Source organism: Anser anser, assembly GCF_964211835.1.
Source record: "Anser anser genome assembly, chromosome: 4".
In the NCBI taxonomy this organism is placed as follows: domain Eukaryota; kingdom Metazoa; phylum Chordata; class Aves; order Anseriformes; family Anatidae; genus Anser; species Anser anser.
In genome coordinates, this window is record NC_139724.1 from 987,183 (window position 1) to 1,009,344 (window position 22,162).

The 22,162-nt window shown below is 40.0% G+C and overlaps 2 protein-coding genes across 11 annotated transcripts in view; one reads left to right on the forward strand and one right to left on the reverse strand.

The window, feature by feature from the left end:
• LOC310898763 (glycerol-3-phosphate acyltransferase 3-like) overlaps positions 1-19,269 on the reverse strand; it is a 36,664-nt gene extending 17,395 nt beyond the window's left edge. The window contains exons 1-2 of one of the 8 annotated variants that reach the window (XM_083834205.1): positions 19,129-19,260; positions 6,002-6,121 (exon numbers count right to left, since the gene is read on the reverse strand). Coding sequence is in view for 3 of the 8 variants with exons in the window: in XM_083834204.1 (XP_083690330.1) it covers positions 3,095-3,250 (156 nt within the window). In the remaining 5 variants the exon portion in view is untranslated. Of the gene's footprint in view, positions 1-3,094; positions 5,073-6,001; positions 6,122-19,128 lie in introns of those variants that run through there. The other 7 variants (XM_083834207.1, XM_083834209.1, XM_083834206.1 and 4 more) reach the window with 7 other exon arrangements.
• Positions 19,270-19,345: 76 nt separating this feature from the next.
• Positions 19,346-22,162, forward strand: part of LOC310898754 (protein transport protein Sec24D-like) — a 52,352-nt gene continuing 49,535 nt past the window's right edge. Inside the window, exon 1 of one of the 3 annotated variants that reach the window (XM_083834182.1) lies at positions 19,346-19,481. The gene's annotated coding sequence lies outside the window, so the exon portion shown is untranslated. Of the gene's footprint in view, positions 19,482-19,583; positions 19,669-19,787; positions 20,039-22,162 lie in introns of those variants that run through there. The other 2 variants (XM_083834184.1, XM_083834185.1) reach the window with 2 other exon arrangements.

Below are 22,162 nucleotides of genomic sequence, written 5' to 3' on the forward strand. Positions count from 1 at the left end.
AAGGCCAATGAAATAAGTTGAGAAAAGGCCCAGGCATTTGTCTGGAATAAAAGCAAAGCTATCATTTATTTGTTATGTGATGCAGTGGCTCGCTTGGGATTACCACGAATTTGAAAGCACAGCAGAGAGGTTCTTCTACTAGCCTAAGGGCTGGCAATATCTGCTCATGCTCCAGTTGGAGTTTACACTGTATTAGCAGCCTCAAAGCATGGGTAAGCCCAATACACAAGTAATACTCTGCGTAGCAGCTCGAAGATGTATCCACCATATGAGCCAGCTGACGCCTTTCCTACAAATGACTGCTTCTCAAAGAACTGCAATTCTCCTGTTTCACACAGAACCTCAGGTCTCAAAAACACTCCAGAAGATCCTAGGGAAATGGAGCTACAGCTGTCTAACATGCTATTGCACTCTCCACACAACTGAGATCTCAGTGTGTTTATTTCATTCTAGCAAATAGATTTTTTGCAGCTGCAGCAGTATAGAACCCGAACAACATCCTCAGCATAGCTTTGCTGCAATCATCATTACAGACAAGTAAATATAAAGTTCGGAAAAAATGTGTTATTTTGCATAGAAAAGCTTACGTGCCTATGGTAGAGAATGACCCTATTGGAAAGGATAACACTAACCACTTCAAATCCATTTTTAACGTTTTTAGAAATATCTTAAAGACAAATGAATGGTAATAGCTGCAATTATGGGCTACCAGTTAAACAACTGAAATATTACTGTTTTGGAGTTCTTTTTCTATTATGCTATCAATACGCTCGGGAAAACAGAAGAAAAATCAGGTCTTGTTTTGGAAAAAGGTTTGTTTTGTTTCAAAGAAACAAATATCTAGATTCCTTGCTGGAGAAGAAGCAAAGGTAAAAAATTTAAGTCTCTCCAGACAGAATACAGAGCAGAGATACAAAATAAATAGATTCCAGCATGCTCTTTTGTTTCAGTCATTGTTTTCATTTCTAAAGCACTTTGGTGAAGTTGGAAAAGGAAAAAGAGGTGCCTCATCATATGCCACCATTACTCATAGCTTACAAACAGATCTGCAAACTTGAGCTCCCAGCAAATTCACTAAGGGCTACAGATATCTTCTCTTTGAAAACGCAACTTTGGAAGAAATACTATTTGATATTCAAATCCTTGGTTTCCTTGTCTGCTCTTCTACTTTTCTCAAACTGACAAAACCTGGTGGAAAACAAATCATGTGGAAAACAAATCATCCCAGCTTGTGTACTTATTTATAATATCTGTACGAAGCAAACACAGTGTTCTCAGATGAGAAGTTTTCCATTCATTTCACTACACTGTGTAACAGACTGAATCAAATGCATGACAGTGGAGACTCCAGTCACAGCATCCAAGTTTGGATTCCTTGGTAAACTACCAACTAGTTGTTAGGTACTTCCTAGAGCCCTGATATTCCTTGGATACAGTCAGTACTGTGCTGATACATTCCTAGGTGCCTGGGCTAAGGACTTTTTGGAGCGACTATTCAGAAGGCATCATACTTCACCACTGGGGCTAGCAACAATTCCTGAGGATAGTTTTTGTGCATCACTCTCTGAGTAAGATCTCAGGCAAGCAGATAATGTCACAGCTAGACACAGGTTGACATTTCACAAGGCTATCAGCCAAGCTGCTCATGTCTTGAGCAGTGGGTGTGTATAAGCCTGCTTTAAAGCTGATTGCATCCCAAGCATCACTTTCGGCAGTGCTCTCTGGAAGAAGCCCCAGGACTTCCAGAAGAGGCCCAGCACCTACACGCACAAGCTTGAAGGGGAAGGGGAAGGAAACAAAAAAAACCCACACAAATTATTTCAGTATCTGCCAACTGCAGCAGCAGAGCTGTCCAATGAGCTCCTCAGGTTCGTGCCTGACGAATTCAATTCTACATACAAGTGACACAAGCCTTTTATTCAAGGTACTAATAAGAGTTTAAATCAGCATAACAATGGCTGATAAAAAAAAAAGATATAGCACATGAAAGCCTATATTACATACCCCCCCTGCAGCCAGCCATTTCCCATTGATATCAACATCTGAACCAAGTATCAACACCTAAAGTTCACAATCATGTCTGCTATGCTAAGTTCAAACAGCTGAAGCCAGCTCCTGCCATAGAGCTCTTAATCAGTACTAAAAAAGAGACAAAGCAATTTTAATAAGTCAGAAAAAAAAATGGCAATATAAGATGTATGTAATATTAATCATATCACATTGCCATGGATACATTCTGCTGCACAAATGCTCCAGCAGTCTAACAGCAATAATTTTTCTGCCATATGTAGAAGTATACTCACAAAAAGCAGTTTTCTGTCAAAAAAGACAAAGGTTATATATTGGAAAGCTGAAATGTTTCAGTGTTTAAAAAAGATAAATTGACAGCACCTACTTTTTGGCCACTGATGGGCATAAAAAGCCAGACTTGAAAAATGACATGCAATCCTGGCTTATTAACATGCCCCAAAAACTTTCACTGTTATCAGCAGAATTGGGATCCTAGCCATGACCTGTTCATCTCTAGAAAAATTGCACTTTCAGAAGGTGGCATGCATTCCTCAAGTCCTGTACAGCAGAACTCATGACTGCTCCATCACACAAATTTATAAATGGAAGAAAAACAAGCACAGTCTGTATTCTTACCTAGAAGAATACTCATTCATAGTATATAACTGTAACAACTGAAACAAAACCATTAAGCTTACATCTACAATGCATTTTTGTGTTACTTAAAACCTCTCGTAAACTAATGCGTCATTTTATTTATATTTTACTTTCCTGAAGTATAGCATGAAGTATTCTAACCAGACTGAATTAGAAGCAATATATCATGGAATCTCTAACATAAGAAAACCTCAAACTGGTTCCAGACTATAACCCAGCATTTAACTAGATATCATTAAAGACAACATTCATGTAACTTAAGAACAGGAAAAAAAAATAGAAAAAAAACACATATGCAAACATCTCAAAGTAAATGGAAACCTCCTTGATGACTTTTATGGCATCTGTATCAAATAAACAGATTTCTTGATTATTATTAAATGTCCTGTAGTAAAGATGCAACTTTTTAACACAATTCTCAACTTACCTCTAACATTTTTATTAAAATTTTAACATAGATGTGAGAAATCCCCAACGACACTCTAAACATGGAAGGCAACAGAACAAGCAGCACAAACAAAATCAGCCAGACTAACAAAATTTTGCCCCCTGCGAGGCCATAGCCCTGTCTGTTTTCTTCCATGCTTGCTCCTTCAAAATGCCAACCTGCTGGCTTTCTGAGAATATTCGTTCATCTGCGGCGGAGAATCCAGCGAGCTTCGAGAGTCAGAGGCAAATAAAAATTACACATTCTAAAAGCCAAAGCTATCCCTAGGAGAGAGCTGCTGCCCTCTGAACCTGCCACCAGAGATGCTCTCAATGATAGCATAATTTTTAGCTTTTATTCCGCCCTAACTCCACCTACTGCCATATAACTGATAAGCATTTACTCACCAGATATAATATAGGGTAGAAGAAAGATAAAACAGCCAAGTAATAATATATGTCAGGTAATAAGGTGCTGCCAATATGGAAACTTGACAATGTGTCAACTAGTTTCTACAAGATGTCCTGCCAATAAATTTAAGAACAAATCCAAGTAGGCGTGGTTTTCAAGCCTTGTAAAACATTCTATTCTAAAAATTATTTAATGTACATGGAGTATTTCTGCAAATGAAGTTTGATCAAATTATTAGCTTCTTTGGGCAGACTTTCTTCTTCACAATGAAATGACTGTCTTGTTTCACTATCTCACCACAAAAACCAAACCGAAGCTTTATTAGGTTTGTTACCTACTCTTTTTTTTTTTTTTTTAATACCTCTGAGATATAAATGTAAATTGCAGCAGGCAGGAATCAACAATAGAAGGGAATAAAACCTGCTCCCTCCGTTGCTCTACAAGAAATTAGCCAAATTATATTACAGGGTTACAAAACATACTGTGGTGATGTAACAAGTCACCTATCTTTGCATCTATCCAAATGCATAATTTAAGTATGTTAGATAAGCAGGTTTCTCCTTCTATCCTATGAGATGCCAATAATTTAATTCAGTATTTTGGGAAAGACCTAGTTCAGCCCCTTATCCTGACCCCTCTCCTCTCCTTTTACACGCATCAGAGAAGAAACCAAAGTTAATAGCTGTATCCCTAGAACCTAAGGGGAGCCCATCAGCTGCTCATTTACAACAGATCACAGAATAAACCAACAAAATTGTGGAATGAACACTCTGGGCATGACTTCCAAAGCAGTTATATGCTGGTCTATGCAAGACCATTCCTTCACACGCGGTTACATTCGCACGTTTGTCTGGAGCAGGAGCTGGCTGTTCAAAATGCCCTCATCCGTGGGTACCACAGTCTGGTTTGTGCGGTGAAGCAGCCTCGCTGCATGCTAGCGGGGTTCTTCAGGAATGAAAGCAGACCCAAAGACACACTCTAGAAAATGAGCCCAATACGCTCCAGTCATTAACAGAAGCACAAGAGTCGGAGTGCACTGCACACCACTAACTCCTCCTGTTCACACCCTGCACTCAGGGACACACAAGAAGGCTCCTCACAGTTTACAAGCTCACGATACCATGACATCCTTCTTGTGCTATATCATGGGGTGAACTACCTTTTGTATCTTCAGATTTGCTGCTGAATGTCAGTCTTCTGGTCTTCATAATTCCACTGCACCTTCTTCCACAATCTAACTTTCCTTTTGCCTCTTAATTTTCTACCTGCCTTTGCTAACCTATTTCTGAGCCTTTGTGTCTTCTGTAAGACATTGCTGTTTGATTTTTTGATGTTTTCTGCCTTCCCATGGCTTTCTCTCAATGTTTACCTCAAACCCCTTACTCTGCCGTCAGGCTGGTGCTGCCACATGAACCATTACCCACTGTTCCTCACTCCTCTCACCAAAAGGTATAGGTTCTTCTTGGCTTCTTGAGGAACAATATTTCTTTGTTAAAAATAAAAAGCTTTGGTGGCTTGTTCCTCTTTAGCTACCATTCCTTACATTCTCATTTCTGGCCTCTTCCTACGGCAGCTTGTCCTGCTAACATGCGTTCTCTAGGGCAGCACAGGGTAGAGGGTTGTGGATGAAGGGACGTCAATCCTCTGGCACAACACAGCGCATCTGAATAGCCTTCAGCGCAGGGCATTGGCATGCACGGCGTCTGGATGCTAAAAGTTTTGTGGGCGGGAGGGTGGAGGTAGTTTCTGGGACCTAATGTGAGGCAGGAAAGGTGGGCCAAATGAAATATTGATAGCCCATCAGGACATAACAGGAAGGTGTAGCAACAATCTTAATTGGATGCCTTGGCAATCAGCCCAGGCATGGGAAAGAGAGATCAGTTAGTGAAAGAAGAGGGAGAAAGACATATTTCTCTAATTTCAATTTTCCCCTCCTGAATGAGGGATCATAACATAGAATCACAGAATCACAGACAGTGATAGGGAGAACTGTTTTCCGTGCTGTCAGAACTTATCTTCTGCACTGCATCTCTAACCTTTACCAAGTCATATTCCCCTCAAACCACAGCAGCAGCATGACACTTGAATTCTTCCCTTCTACCTTCTAGAAAAACAGAGAGCAAGCAACCCTCCCCTGCTCACCCTTCCACCCCTCTTGACTAATGGGATTGCAGCCCTCTGTCAGCTATAATTTTTCCTATAATTTTCCCTGGGAAACCATTCAGTCCAAGACCTTTGAGGCTTTGGGAGCTGCTGTGACAGCTATCATGAGCATATCTCCAAAAAGCAGAAACATAGCAAAGTTATGCTTGCTGAGATGCACCACTGGGATGGGAGGGGGAAGAAGTTAAGCAGGGCGCTTTGGCAATCTATTGCTTTTCAGCCAACATGTCACATTTGCCACACAGCAGAATACAATTTCAAGCTTTTGTCCAATCGCACAGGCAAATGAATCCTTTTTGTGGCCATGGAACATATATATTCATACTGACTTACCAGTCTTAAAGACGTTACTTATGACAGAAAGCAGTTTTTCTGAAGCTTCGTCTTGCTGGCATCAACCGGACTCTAATGTTTATTTGCTGGTCTTAATCCAGACAAATGACTTTTGGCTGCCTGAGAAAGATGTGAGATGTTGATATTTGTATTTCATGAGAAAGAGATACACACATTGCCCTCATTTCCATCGTTTTCTCTAAAACCAAAAGATCTGAGTGTAGGCAACAACTGATAAAAATTCTGTGTGACAAAACTCAACTTTATCAAAAAACCTCAACTTTATCACTCAACTTTATCAGCTCAGCAAATTACGAATGCCAACATTCATCTGTGCCAAAATACAGGCAAAGCTTTGGCTTGAATCTGATCTTCTATGATAAGATCTTTACGAAAAGAAGATGATAAGATCTTTATGAAAAAAAATTCTAGGTCAACCCCCCAGCTGCCCATCTGCTTTTAAGAACTGCCTGTACAAAATTCTAGCACGTTAGCACTGATGAGCTTTGGTAAACTTAAACTAGCTAAGTAATAGTACTTAGACTTCAGTGAGGCCATATATCCTGAGATGTTGTCTCTGATAGGGGGAGAAAAATTATTGCTTGGAAAAAAAAATAAGAACATGGAAAATGTACACTAGTTTTCAGGCAGCCTACAGTGACTACCGCTCAAGAAATTCCTCAGCCAGATGCAGTTCCTTTGTATTTAGTAACAGTTATAAATTTCTTTTCTATGAACTTTTCCAGTCTCCTCTCAAGCCCACATAGCTTTTAGTATTTATAGCTGATTGTAGGAAGTCATCCCTGACTATATTGTGACTTTTAAAAAAACCACCTCTTCTTGTTTGAATCTGGATCCTACAGATTTTTCTGGCATCCCCTGCTTCTTGTGTCAGAGACTGAAAAAGCAATCAGCTACACTTACCAAGTGTATTTGTAATGTTTTCCACTTACTTTATAGATATCTGTCATATCCACCTCAGTCATCTACTTTCAAGGGAAGACAAATAGGATAATTAGTTATTCTTTATACAGAAACTGTCTCATACCTTTCATTATCCTTGCTGCCTTTCTCTATACCCTTGTTGAGGCAGGATCTGGAACACCACACAGTCATCTGACTGCAGAAAAAGTTGGGATTTATACAATAACATGATGACATTATCTGCTTTGTTTTCTAATTTCTAACCCTGGCATTGCTAACACCTGATCTGCTTTTTCAGCTGCCAATGAGTTGATGCTTTCATGGAACTATCTTTTAAAATCTTAAAATCTTGTCTGATACCAGTCGGTTCAAAGCTCATTGTTTTATATGTGAACTAATGTTGTCTTTTTCTCCAACATGCATCACCTTATACTTATAAGCCATGTTACAGTATGGCTGCTTAGTTTTCTTACAAGCCTTTGTTGAAGGAATTTGTTGAAAGCCTTTTGTAAATCCAAGATCAATCAGATCACCCTTATCCACATGTTTTTTGATCCCTTCAAAGGATAGACTTATGTTTGTGAGGCAGGACTTCCTTTTATGAAAACTGTTTTAACTCTTCCCAGATAAGTCATATTTATTTATCCAGATGTCCGCTGTTCTTTATTATGGTTTCCACCTATTTGTTTTGTGTAAGTATTGGACTGACAGGCTTGTTTTCTGAACCTCTCTTGGAACATTTTTGTTAAAAAATGCCACTCTGTAGTCTCAGGTAACAAGGCACTTTTAAGTAAGTCACCTGTTGCAGCTTCAAATTCCTTTAAAACTCTGTGTGATTGATCTCAGTGACTATTTCATTTTGTTTGCCTACAATCACCTACAGACACTTGTCCATATAGATTCTTATGATATTAATCATTTATGATTCTGAACAGTTTTACTATCAGTGGATTTACCTAAAATCTAATGTATATCAACCAGTTCTGTCTTCTGGATTCAGAAGACATTCCAGCAACATGAAAAGAAATGACGTATGTTACGTTTCATTCCGCAATAAAAGAAAAGCAGTCATTTCAGCTATAGTTTCCTACAAAAGTGCCCTAGGTCTGTGGATTCTTTAAAAATGCAAAGCTTTCCACCCATTCCTTAGTAATGAGAAATAGAGAGAGGGAAAGAGGATATCATGATCTCTAATTTATAGGCAGCATTTTAGTGCTCTAAATATCTGAATGGTAAGGTTTTCTCCTTTTTAACATTTCATTCTTTTCCTATTTGATTTTTTTCACATAAAATCAACATAGGCTAGTTCCCTAAAAATGTCCATTTTAACTTTCGAGTAGATTCTAACTGTATCGTCTGTAAACAATTTAATAAACTACACAATTTATTGTAGTATGTGATTTTAGCCAAATGAGAGAATCAGCAGGGAAAAGAAAAAAGGAAGGGAAAGGAAGGGAAAGGAAAGGAAAGGAAAGGAAAGGAAAGGAAAGGAAAGGAAAGGAAAGGAAAGGAAAGGAAAGGAAAGGAAAGGAAAGGAAAGGAAAGGAAAGGAAAGGAAAGGAAAGGAAAGGAAAGGAAAGGAAAGGAAAGGAAAGGAAAGGAAAGGAAAGGAAAGGAAAGGAAAGGAAAGGAAAGGAAAGGAAAGGAAAGGAAAGGAAAGGAAAGGAAAGGAAAGGAAAGGAAAGGAAAAGGAAAGGAGAAAAGAAAAGAAAAGAAAAGAAAAGAGAAAAGAAAAGAAAAGAAGAGAAGAGAAGAGAAGAGAAGAGAAGAGAAGAGAAGAGAAGAGAAGAGAAGAGAAGAGAAGAGAAGAGAAGAGAAGAGAAGAGAAGAGAAGAGAAGAGAGAAGAGAGAAGAAAAGAAACATTGTCAGTGCTTTTTGTTTTGTTTGTTTCTTAATTATACAGGGAAAAAAAACACTTGTAAATACATAGTTTAATGGAACAAAAGTTAAAATCACAGCCATACCACTTGAGAAAACAGTCTCCCAAAATGAATTGAAAATGGCCTCATCTAACAGATCTCTTCAAATGAGATTTTGAAATAAAGTGGTTTCTGCAAACTAAGAGTAATGTAAGGCAACGCAGTCTACGTTATTATCCTGAATCACTGCATAATAACATTTCTTGTTTAGTAATAATGCAATTAAGTAGTTGTGTAAAATAAAAGCAAATTTTGAACGCAAAGATAAATTCCATTTTCCCCAAACCTTGTAGAAGTAGAAAAAATATTCTGCTTAATTCCTAGGCTTAATTTTTATTCTCCTGATTTCAGAAACAACAAGAAACAGAGCCACATGGAAAAGATTTAATTTTTAGAAAAAGATTTAAATGATGGACAAAGTGAATGAAATATGTTGACGGAAGGTTTAAGCTGCACAGTGCCAGCAAACTTTCATTAAAGATTGCTCCTCATTTTCCCCCCATCAAGTTTCTCTTGTCCTACAAGAAAATATAATAGAATCCAGATGTTTGATGGCATGAGGAACTTAGCTGTGCACTGCAAGATAAATAGGGTTTGCTGAGTGAAAGTACAGACATGTAAAGGTATAGTAAAACAGCAATAGCAAGCTCTTAGTGAGGAGAAAAGAAATAAAAGATAAAACAATAACATACTTATTAGTTACCTTTAAGGCCAGACTGGAAAGCCCTGCCCATGCTCGTAAGAGGCCTGAGCATTTTCTCTTTGGTAAAGGTAAAGGCTTCAAATTTTAATCCCTAATGTGGATTATTAGGCTAGATATTGTGTAGTGGTTGGAATTTCACAACTATTCCTTTTGTTGTTGTTGTTGTTGCTTCCCCATTTTGAAGAATGGCAAATGAAGTACAGTAGAAGAAGCAGAGAAACGTCCTGAATCTGACTCTGATGTGAAAAAACACTTTCTCAGAAACATTAAGTAAATGTGATGATGATTTAAAACCTGAGATAATTCTTCTAAACTGAAGTACGTGGGGTTGCACTGTCACTTTCTGAAAAGCTGTAAGTCTGCAACCTGCCAAGCGTAAGGGGCAATGCTGAACAGTTCTCAGCCACGCTTCCCTCAAAGGCGGAAAAGTAATCTGTTATTGTTCTGTGCTGGAACCAAATTACCTCAACTCTACACCAGCTCAGCTAAGGTTAACGAAGTTTTAGATACTGAGGAAGTGTCAAACCTTTGCCTGTTTACCTTTCCACTACCTCTTTGTTCCCTGTCTTGCTCTTAGTGGCACGAGTAATACTAACTCTAGCCACAAGAGGAAGTTTATTAATGCAGGTAGCCCATGCAGAGGAGTAAGAACTCTGTTCCTCTTGGTGGTAGACTTCACCATAGTCACTATCACGCATTCTGTTATTGAGTTAATGTAAAACTCTGAACTGATTGCATACACAGTTAATGCCAGACATTGCTGAGAAGTGTGTTAGATCACACTCGTAGCATTTATATATGGTTCACTAAGAAGACGACATAAGTCAGCTGAGTTCAGCTGCAGATAGAAAGTTGTCCATGCAACTGCCAGGAGGTTTTTCTCTAAGCAATTATGTTAGTGGGAGTCATTCTTGTTGCAATAGTATTATTATTATGGTTTTAGGAGCAATTTTGAAAAAAAACAAACAAACAAAAATAAACAACAACAAAAAAAACAACTTGGTCCTCCAAACTAGAAACAAAGTTAATATGCTTGAGTATTACTGATTGATAACACAGTGAATAGAAATTCATCCAGAGAAAGCTCCCTTGTAACTCTGCAATGCACCATGCCAGGATACAGATCAGTGAAGGTCTGCTTTCTAAGTTTATGCGTAGGTAGCAATATGTCACAGACTCTCTATAGCCAAAGACTGGTCGCCATTAAATACAGTGAATAAAGATGTATTGATAATTTGAGTTTGGAGAACATATCTGTGATGTTTCTTTGGTCTTTGTCCTACCTGTTCCTACCCCAAGCCACTTCTAGATACTCAGGAAGTATATTCCTGAACTGCTGATGGAAGAGAAGCAGACTTTTCTTGTTTTTGTTTTTCCTGGCCTACTAAAGTCTTTCAAGAAGGCTTTTGAGCCTCCAGGTACATGCACGGAGCCTCACCATGTCCCAGCGGCATGCTGCAATAGGAGCCAGATTTCCTGCCCTACTTTCTCCCACTCATTTGTATTGACCAGGCAATTTGGAAGTACAGGTGGTCTTGAGGCACCCAAAGGGCCTTGGGAAAGGAGCTGTTTAGAAATATATAGAAAGACAAGGATTTCTGAATATACAGAAGAATCATCAAGCAAAATAGCTACAAAGGCCCCTCAAGATTTTGTTGTGAAGAAAAAGTAAAACAAACTCACTGCAAGACTTGTGAACAAGGACAAAATTTCTGCAACACTGGAGTAACATTTTAGTTAATGTTGAAGTAAGGGTTTGGGCTAGAATTTGTGTTTCCAGGTATCTTTCCACTGTTTTTAGTTATGACTATGTTTTAGTAAGGAAGAACTCTTTTTCTCCTGGGATTTGGGGATACTCTTAAGTGCCTATCTCTATTTCATTTTGACTCTCAGGAGATGGGATGACCACATTTTGGCTAGAGTAGTTGGGAAAATCCTGATAAAAGATTCTAAATTAAAAAGAAAACTGTCTGTGGTATTTTCTTTCTGGTTTTGGCAGGGAAACGTTGCATCACTTTCTTTTTAATAGAGTTTACAGGAATCAAAACTGTATGTTCTGTGCAAAAGTTTCTGAGTCTTGAACAGAACTCTTATGTAAGTAGAAGTTCTGTGTTTATCTGAATTCCTCAACTCTGCCATAATGCTTTACCCTGCTCTTTGAATCGTCATTTAAAGATGGGAGTTAGTTAATACAGCTTATTTTGTCTATCAATTCACCTTAGGCAGTCAGTTTTTATAATCTCCCTTCTTCCTACTGAAAAGAACCCACTGCAAACATTTCATGCCTAATTTTGGACTAAACAAAAATATCATACTGAACTTTTATGAATCACTATGGTGGCTTAAATCAAGAGTAACCATTTCATATTCAGTTGGAAAATAGATTTTAATCATAGCTGAGCTAAGAATTCAGCCCTAGTGGTGTATTTGAAATGATGGTTTAACATGGCTCTGAAGATTGAAAAGATCTTGAAGATTTAACATCAATCTGATGAATACTCACCCGCATTAAATTTCATTTTCTTTTGAAATTTGTTTCATGTTAGCTAGCATAAAAGTGATTCATTCCCTTTGGCTAGTTTCTTTTAAAAAGCACAGTAAATGATTACATGTATTGCTCAAGTCCAGCATAAAAATCAACAATTCTTGCATTGCAGTGTAAAGCAGGCATTGTTTTCCACTTGAAAGGCTCACCGGATTGAATTTATCAGTACTAAAAATAAGAATAGGAGAAGCAGAGGAATGACTGTGTTATAACAGAGTATGGGCCTCAGAAAATTTGGGTTCCATTTTTACACTTGTAAATTTACATTTAAGTTTTGGTCTGGACCTTTAAAATGGGGAAAATACCTAATCCACGGTATAAACTTGAGTAATCTGTTTGAACTTCTGAACATCTCAGTGGGTGGTTCAATAATTTCTGTCCTTCTGTAGTACCCCGTTCTTCCTTCTTTCCTCTGCACAAACTAGGCTGTAAGCTTTATAAGGCAGTTTCTAACAGGACTTTACAAGTACAGTGAAGTATTTTTTTTGGTGTCTGCTCCAGTGAGTCTGATGTTTGTGGTTCAAACTAGAGCATCTACCAAGAGGACAGTTCAAAAAGAGTTGCCACAGTATCAAGTCCCATCTGCATAAGGCTACCAGCATTTCTTTCTCTGTCTCTAGATGGTTCTGGCTAGATTTGTACCAGAGAAACAATAACAACAAAGAGGATACAACAAGGACCCTCACGCATGAAATCTTACCCCTGTGCAAATAACTGCGATAGATAAAAAGCAATCCTTCGTTCCTGGCTATAGGAACAAGAATTCCAGCTCTCTGCTTTGATAACTAACTCCTCGCCAAATGGAGCACATTAGAAAAGTCTGCCCTCCAAAAACACCTTGATGTTTAACCCCTGCTGATCCTTTCCTGTTGTGCTGCATCTTCTTGCCAGAAACCAGTTTCCAGACTTCTCAGCTCCTTCTGTCTTTACAAAGGCTTCTGCTTTTGGTGCTAATTTACTGCTTAACTGGTATTGGCATGGATTTGCTGGCTTTCCAGACAACTGCCAACATCTGCAAATCCTGGACAGCTGGTTTTTGTGTACCCACAGAGCAAATCTGGTATGCGTGTTGTGAGACCTAATATAATGTAGAATGTTGGTCCTGTCCTTTCTTATTTTATGCCAGCTGCATCTCCTATCCCTATGGGTTTGTTGGGTTATTTTTGACGATGGGAAAAGAATCAAATAGTTGATATGAGAGGTATCTAAATGTTCCCCAAACAGTATTTTGAAAAATAAATACTCTTGTAAGAAATACTGATATTTGTTACAAATGATAGATCAATTTCCTTTACTGCTGTCTAGTACCCATATTATTTTCCAGTGCTCGGGTAGAAGTTTTTTTGCTCCCATATTAACAGTGGTGTAAAGCAGAAAGACAGTGAATGCGAGTGTGAATAAACACAAAAGCATTGGTATCTTACGTGCCTTCCTAGTGATTTTGAAAAGCTGTCTTTCTTATACAATATATTCATTCAGCAGTTATGAACATCTGTCAGTACTAACAAATGAACTTAACACTGTTGGTGATACCAACTGAGCAGAGAAAGGGAATTTCCTCAGTTTCTGTAGGCAATCAATTATATGTAACAAATATGACTTACTAATAACAGTAGAAATATACTTGGTTTCCTTTTTATGACAGTACACTTATTATTCTTTCTAGCAAGACTCCACTAACATCAGAAATTTTATACATGAGCAGGAAGCAAAATGAAAGCCACTGAAAGTAAAGCTACTTCAGATGCTTTTGAATGTAAAAGTGAAATGTATCTAAGTTTGAGAAATTCCATACATTCATCAAGCAAACAGGGAGAGGATCACATAACTTTCTGCTGTCCTTTCTCAGACTGTCACTGATGGCTTAATGTTTATTCACGGTGCTTTATATATCATACATTATTAATCAGATTTTAATGAGAAGTTCTCTGCTTTTATGTTACAGTTTGTTACGTAGCAATTACAGCAGGGTAATCAAGTCTTGAGTTCTTTTCTTTAAGATCTAGTACTGTGATCTACCACTCTCACGCATCTTAGACAGTACTAAATTAATTAAAAATTATAATTGAAATTCCCCAACTGAAACATCACAGCATTTTTCTCAGAACACTGAATCTATCTCCTGTAAATGTTCCAGATCGAGTTGCAAGAATGCTGATTTCAGTAGAAAACCAAAATAGCAACAGCCAGGGAGAGGAAGGAGAGGAGCCTTGCAGGTTTCAGATACTGAAAAATCAAGAGGCCTGAACTAGCCAGAAAATCCTTCTTAAAGAAGCAGCCACGGTGAGTTTTCTAAAGCACATGCACTTTGGTAATGTTTGACTTGAACAGAACCGGTGGACCTTAGAGCATTTTATAATAATTTCTGTCTTACTGAGTTTCAGAGAAAGTGGTTTTAGGTCATAGAGACCAACCTAACAAGAAATCACAAAATTGGCTTTAAGGCAAGTGCCCTATTCACAAGACCCAGAGAGAGTCTCCTAGGTAAATAACAGCATTAAATACTTGCATATCGTGTTTTGCCTGTAAGCATAATTTTATGTTTCGCAAATATGCCAGTAAACTTTATCAACACTCTTTGAGGTAGGCAAGAATTGGATTGTCCTCTGTAATGGTTGTTTTTTGTCCTCTGTTGGAGGTAGCCAGGGACCGTAAAGACAAAAGGGTCTGTCACTGGGGATTGACCAGTTGCCAGTGACATTTAAAGAGGGTTGGGACTGGGAGGGAATGACACACTCCCAGTCTTTCCTCTCCTCTGCCAATGCAGAGCATAACAAAAATGCAGCCATTTCTAGGGTGGAACAATGCAGCTGCTCAAAGGCAACCAGCAATTGTACAAGTGCAACAAAACTGCACAGTTTACAGTAGGGAACAGAGAGTAATATCAAGTTTAAATGAATTTGCAGAAGAATTCAAATAGACAGACTATTATCACTTGGAATTTCAGCAGGATGCTGGGATTTACACTTTTATTCATCTAAAATATTTGGGAAACTATAATGAGTGTCAGGACCTCTTATTCTGAAAGCAGCCTGAGGTAGAACAGCCTTGACCACTACAGAGCAGTAGGTCCATACTTAGCAGGAAGGAAAAGGGAGAATTGCTTGTACAATCCACGTGCTCAGCAATTCCTAACTGTGTCTCAGTGGCCCCTCTGGCCAGACCTGATTTTGGTTTTGGGTACTCTGGCCAGCTGCTTCTCTAGTGTCTGATATTGCAAAAAAAGGGTAAGGAATTATTTCTTCCTTTACTGTGGCCCCATGGAATAGGACTAATGGACAGTGGATAGTCACTGTAGGAAGTACCTAACTAACACCAGTTATTTAGGAGAAAATTATGAAGCAATGAATGTATGCCCAGGATTTTAACATTACTGAATTATTTTCCCTGTATAACACCAGCTAGATCAATGTAATCTTCTAAAAACCCTTTGCTGTCTGTGTTTTTATTTTATATAGGGCAGTGTTTAAACGGTGTACTCCAATAATATTTTCTAACTGCCACTGAGAGTATTTAACAAAGAGATCAGCATTCACTTCTGTTGTAACCCTATATATGTTTTTACTGTGCTTAGTTTTTTATATTAGAAATGCAACTGAGTCACAACACTGATCTGTTTCTTCTTTCAGTAGGGTGCTGTTTCCTGAAATGTTACATCTTTCCTTTTTCTCACATTTTTTTTTTCTGACCACATCATCACATTTTTTTTTCCTTCCAGGAAAAAAAAAAATCCCTTCCATATCTGATTGCTTTTTTAAAGTTTTCTTTTGTTTTAAACAAAAATGCAACCTTTGTGAATATGCATTTTCATTTTGCTTGTGAAGTGCTTTACAGCAAACCATAAATTGTTCTCCATAGATCTTAACTATACAGAAGACAAAACATCAGAGAAGATTTTTGTGAGTATATGTAAGCAACACAGGAAAAAGAAAGGCAACTTTATATGTAAAAGACCCTTCTGATGTTATCAAAACCAAACCTGTTGTTATGTATACAGGACATACAAATGAAATCAAGTGGAGAAAAAAACAGTATCAAAAACAACAAAAAGTCTTCTAGTATGTAGAACCTTTGGAGTTTTATTCCTTGTGATGGAAGTCTTTTCTTTAAAGAACATATCCAATATTGTCTACATCTTCCCTTACAGAATAGTTTAGAATATATTTGATAGATAATATTTCACATAGCACTGAACTGCAGTGCTATGTGCTATTAACATATAGCTGTCTTGTCACAGCTATGTTAACACATTCAATGTTAACTGTTGCAAAAGTTGTAGTATAGCTATCACCAGGAGAGATAACATGTCCGTATCTCATGCATCACAGTGCTGTTCTCGTTCTTCCTGGCAGCTTGTGCTAAGGGTGTATTTTAAAGATGTTCTCTAAATGAAAAGGTTAGGTAAGGATTTAGTTTTCCCTGAAACATGCATTGTCTTAATGTAGTGTGCTATGACATAAAGATATGGAGTTCTGCACAGTTTGTCTGTGAGGGGCTTCTGTAGGCCGCTGGTAGTTATTTCAGAGAACAGATCAATCCCAAATAATTATTAATCCCAAATAATTCTCCTATGAAGAAAGGCTGAGAGAGCTGGGGCTGTTCAGCCTAAAGAAGAGAAGGCTCCAGTGTGACCTTATGGCAACTTTTCAGTACTTAAAGGGGGCTTATAAAAAAGATGGAGAGCAACTTTTTGCTCAGTCAGATAATGACAGGACAAGGGGGAATAGTTTTAAACTAAAAGAGAGAAGATTTAGATTAGATGTTAGGAGGAAATTCTTCACTCGCAGGGTGTTGAGGCCCTGGCACAGGTTGCCCAGAGAAGCTGTGGATGCCCCATCCCTGGAGGTGTTCAAGGCCAGGCTGGACGAGGCCTTGGGCAACCTGATCTAGTGGGTGGTGTCCCTGCCTACGGCAGGGGGGGTTGGAACTAGATGGTCTTTGAGGTCCCTTCCAACCTGAGCTGTTCTATGGTTCTATGAATTAAAGTCATTAATCCACTTCCCCCTCCCCACCCCACAAAAAAAAAAAAAAAAAAAAAAAGGGTCTCTGAAAGATTTGAGTTACTCTTCTTTGGGTTCTGAGTTAGTTTGTTTGGGTTCTGTAACCGATATCTCCCAAGGTGATGGAAGACTATTTGTTTTCTTTGTTTCAGAACTAATAAAAAAATCTGAAAACTTCAAATTGGAGATTTTGGTGGCAGAGGATTTGCTATTTTTTTAATTGGGATGAAGAAAAGCATCTAGATTTAGACAAATTCCTCTACTGACTTCACCAATACTAACTCCAAATTAGGTCTTAAGTAAATCATGTTAGTTCTTGGTAGCATAGTATAGGTACAACTTCAGGATTAAATGACTTTTTAACCTACAAGATCCTCATTACTGATGATGATAGAGAAGAAATCAGTCTGACTCATAGATTTTATGGTAAAGTTTAACTTAAACAATTTAACTAAAATGAAGTGACAACAGCTTAGTGATACTGCAATGTCATTTTTATGAAATTATTTTCCAGATCAGTAATGCACTTAAATCTTTAATGATGTTTCCACACTTCTGAAATTGAAGACCTTAAATTACTTTTAATGTTTATAGGTGGAAACTGCAGATAAATATTACTTGTAACTTCAAAACATCAGGACCATGACATGCTGGGTACATTTTGTCTCAACATTCCACACTAATGGCAGATGGAAGCCAAGCTGTGGCCTCCGAAAAAGAGGTGTTTTGATCCATTTCCAGAACTGGCCTGAAATGGGGGAAGAACTGGCAATGGCATAGCTTCTCTATGCGATCTCTTGCTGATCTCCACTTTCAGCTTCACTAGAGCTGATTTCAGGGAGGAGAAGTCTGATAGTAAGTATTCAGTGGCCAAGTAAGCACAAGGCTTTTCTGTGCTGAATTATCCACAGCTGCTTACTGTTAATAGCTGCAAGCTAGACACAACAGAGCTGGTGGGACAAGTGACTTGCCTGTCTCCACAGCAAAATAGGGGATGTCCAAACTTAGCGTCATTATTTTCCTCTCAGTGGCATGGTACTTCAAAACAACTCTGTGTAGCTGAAGGTAATTGTATGCGTCCATATAAACAGCAAAAGAGTGAGGGACAACGGGTGAAATGGCAGCGCGGCAATGATGAAAGGCATTGCTTTGCATCTTGCTTATGAAAGAGTCGCTGATACTCCACAGCCAAAACCACATGCAGTTTAACTGATGCTTGTCACCTCCTGGACTAAGTTTTCCCTTCTGGTTAGACAAGAGTGAGAGATTGGAAAAATTTGAGCAGAATATCCAACAGCATTAATTCCAATAACATCTAGAAAATCAGCTTATGTTATTCAGTGGTGAGTCCGGCCCTGGAGAGCAAGTGCAAAGCCTCATTGAGACTCGTTCTTGCCTCCTTGTGTTGCCTACAGAGGCTTCTTCCAAATCTGTCATGTAAAGGATGCCCCTCCATTTTTGGCATCTATTTCAAAGGCATTGTTATTTTTTCAGAATTATTTTGTATAGTAACGAATGTTTTTGGCAACCTTGTCTGACAATCTTGTCTTACTACTGAGATTTAGCTCCATGTAAAGCAATTCAGCCCCAAAACCTACTTGCAAAAGCCTTAATGGGGTCATAGAACAGACACTCAAAGGATGAGGCCTATGAAGCCTGAACTCCACATACACTTGAATTCTGAAGTTGTCTTTAATTGAATGACTTTTTGTTTTTCTTTTGCTAATTGTCTTTTTTTGTTTGTTTGTTTGTTTGTTTTGTTTTTAAACCTCAACACCACGAAGATTGCTCGTTTTTTGACTGGAAAGAACAGACAAACTTCATCAGTACATCTTCCTCGTCTTGTTACTCCTGTGTTTCTACTTTGTTAATTAGAAAAACCATTGATTCTGTGCTGTAACCAAGGCGGTGTTTTTAACTGTGCTCGGACAGTAACTCAAACCAGAGCAGGCGGGCAGGTAAGGCACCTGGGTCGTGCTTCACTCTGTATATTCAGGAGGGGTAATTTTGCGTCTGTAAATACACGCATACTTACTGCCGCAGATGGACGTTTTAGAGGCACGCGTGAGGAAAAGTGCTTGCGTTCTTAGTGCTTGTCCGTGTTTAAGGAGGAGTTGTGTCCCCGCACAGAAGGGCCAAGCCGCATCAGATCCCCAGCCCGCCGCCGCGCGCCCCTCAGCGCTCCCCCACCCGCCCCCAACCGTTCCCTGCCAGCCGCTGCGGGCCGGGCCCCGCTGCGCGCACTGCGCAGGCGCAGCCGGCGGCTCCGGGTGCGCTCCCGGCGGCGGAGGTGGGGGGGGCGGCGGCGCGCGCGCGCGCGGGGTCGGACGTGGCACTCGGCTGAGCGGCGGCGCGCGAGGGCGCGCGGGGGCTGAGCGAGGCAGGCAGGTAACGGCCCTAACGGCCCTAACGGCCCTAACGGTCCTAACGGCCGCGCGCGGGGGGGCGGGGGGGGCTGCGGAGAGTCCTCGCACAGGTACCGGGGCCGGAGGGGGGCGGCGGCGACGCGCAGGTGCCGGGCGGGTCCCGAGCGGGGCTCGGGGAACTTAACCGGTGCTTTCCGAGCTTCCTCCAGGTGTGTGCTATAAAAATAAAGGGGCGGGAGGGGGGGGGGGGGGGGGGTGCGGCGCGGCCGTGTGCTGTCCTGCGTGTCTGTGGAGGTACGCGTGGCAGGCGCTGTTTGCCAGGCGGAGGTTGCGGTGTGCCCTGGGGAGGGAAAGCACCGCTTCCTAGGTGTACATCGCCACGGTGCCCCTACAGAAATGCAGAGCTAATGGCTCTCTTTCGGGTAGCGGAGAGCATGGCCTTTTATTTTTAACTCTGTTGTCCTGCCTCTGTGTGCACACGAGGGGATCTTACAGTTTCACAGAGGTATCAGGGAAGCGGAGTGCGGTGTAGGTACAGCAGTCCTCTGAGGAATGCTGCCAACCTGTGCTGGGGTACCGGTAAGTTGTGGAGAGGTGTTTGTGTCAGTGGTGTTCTTCAGCCTATGGGGTGCGAGGTCACCTGGTGTTAAATGAGGAAAACAAAAATCTTATTTTGTCCTTTCGTGTAATGACATTGTAGTAAACAAACCTGGGGAAAGCCCTCAGTTTAGTTGATCCTCTGATCTTTCTCATGCCGTTTCCGGAATGAATCCATATGTCTCTTGTCAGAACCTGATCACTACAATCTTAAGGGATCTGTGTCTGTTGGTACCTTGGATGTTGTCTCCAAACCAGTTTCATTGTGTGTTTCTATATGTATGTATCTGAGAAGGGATTAAATATTCTCAGTGTTAAATAGCATCTGGAAATGTGTTGGATAAGCTTGTGTTGCCCTCCCTGTGTGTGGTTCAGAGTTCCTGTCTCTCTCCAGCACAACCCCTGCGTGTTTATAGCGCCTGTGGGAAGTTCGACGTGGCAAGATTTTGTGTGGCTGCGTGTGAGGAAGCTGTAGGGGAAGTCGCTTCCTGTGGACGCTGTCACAGTTAAAGGTGTTGGCTGCTGCAGCTGCCTCAGAGTGCAAATCTCTTCCTTTTTATACGTTTAAAGTATTTATACGTTTATATCAGTGTGTAGGTAATTTGGTGCTGACTTACTGTTTTGGAGTAAAAAACTCACACTGTCATGTCTCTTCTGATGGCGGCAGGGGAGAGAAGAAAGTATGGCTGGCAGCAAGAAGACCCTCTGTGTAAATATTTTTCCCCTTTTCCTGTGCTTATCTTCTTAACTAAGAAATGGGAGACAAACCCCTAAGCTTGCCCACCCAAAGCAGTTTAATGCTTCAGTCAAGAAATCTTATGCCTCTCTGAGGAGTGTGGCTTCGTGCCACGAGCAGTGTGTGAGGAGGGCTGGGCCCTGCACCCAGCTCCAAGTGGCTTCTTGTCTGACATGGCAGATCAGTAAAACTCTTTTTTTCAGAAATGTATGTTTAATAAGAGAAGCCAAGAGGTGGGTTTTGTGATGAGTGTAGCTTTTCTCTACTGACGCGTCAGTGCAGCATGAATTTGTCTATTTCGTGGTTTTGTAGGTGTGTCTGATTTAGATGGTGCCTTCATGCACGCTTCTGGTTCGCAATTCCTGATCCAGTCTGCATACTCAAAGATCACCTCATGCTGCAATCCAAGGAATGTGAAATATAGGTGGCTGGCAAAGCTATTGCAAAGGAACATTTAGCATATGAAATGCTGGTTTAGGTAATGGATCTCTAGTTCTTTGGGGATGCCCTAGTTGGGGCTTCACAGAAGCACTAAATGCTCGCTCAGATCCTCATCATTTCTCAAAACGCTTTTAATTTAGGTTTAAAGAAAGTTAGTGGTATTCTATTTTTGTTGAATTCAACATGCAATCAAAAGTTAAGAGTCTTACAAAAGTGAAAGTTGGCAATCAAGGCTGCAGAGTGTACAACGTCAGTAACTTTTCAGATCCCTTGGTGGAAAGTGCTCTGTATTTGCAGACTGGTCATGTAAAATACAGTCATCTGATTTAGTAGTGTAGCATTCATCAGATTTTTCTGGTTCCTGAAAGTTTCCTAGAAGTATGTTGCGGGAAAAATCACTGCAGGAAAGAGAGAAAATGTCTTGTGAATGTCCTCACCGTCAGAAAACTTATTTTGATTGCTTTTAATCAAATTCTGGCTTGTTGTTGTTGTTGTTCTTTTTTTTTTTTTTTTCTTTCTCTGAAAACGACAGAATCAAGATGTGAAAGCTTAGGTAAAAGATGCCTTGGTAACAGTTTGGCCTCAACAGTACCATACGCTGTCCATACTGCCCTCAGAAAACAGCCTCTCACTTGTGGAATGCCTTGTGCTCCATTTCATCACAGTACAGAGTCCTTTAGTAAAAGAGCCTGCTCAGGTCTGGGCCAGTAATGTGGAAGACAGCTGGAAATAGGATCTCTGTCCATCCTGTAATTTATTCACAGTTTCACCAGCATTGAAAGCAAGCTTTTACTCACTTGCTGGGAGTAGGGATGATGTAGAAGGTTTGATGAAGAGCTAGTACTCTGTTCCATACCCCATCTAAAACAAGTCTGCTAGCATTGGAGAAAGATTTGCTAGGAGTTCTGTTCTCTAGTCGCTCTGCTTTT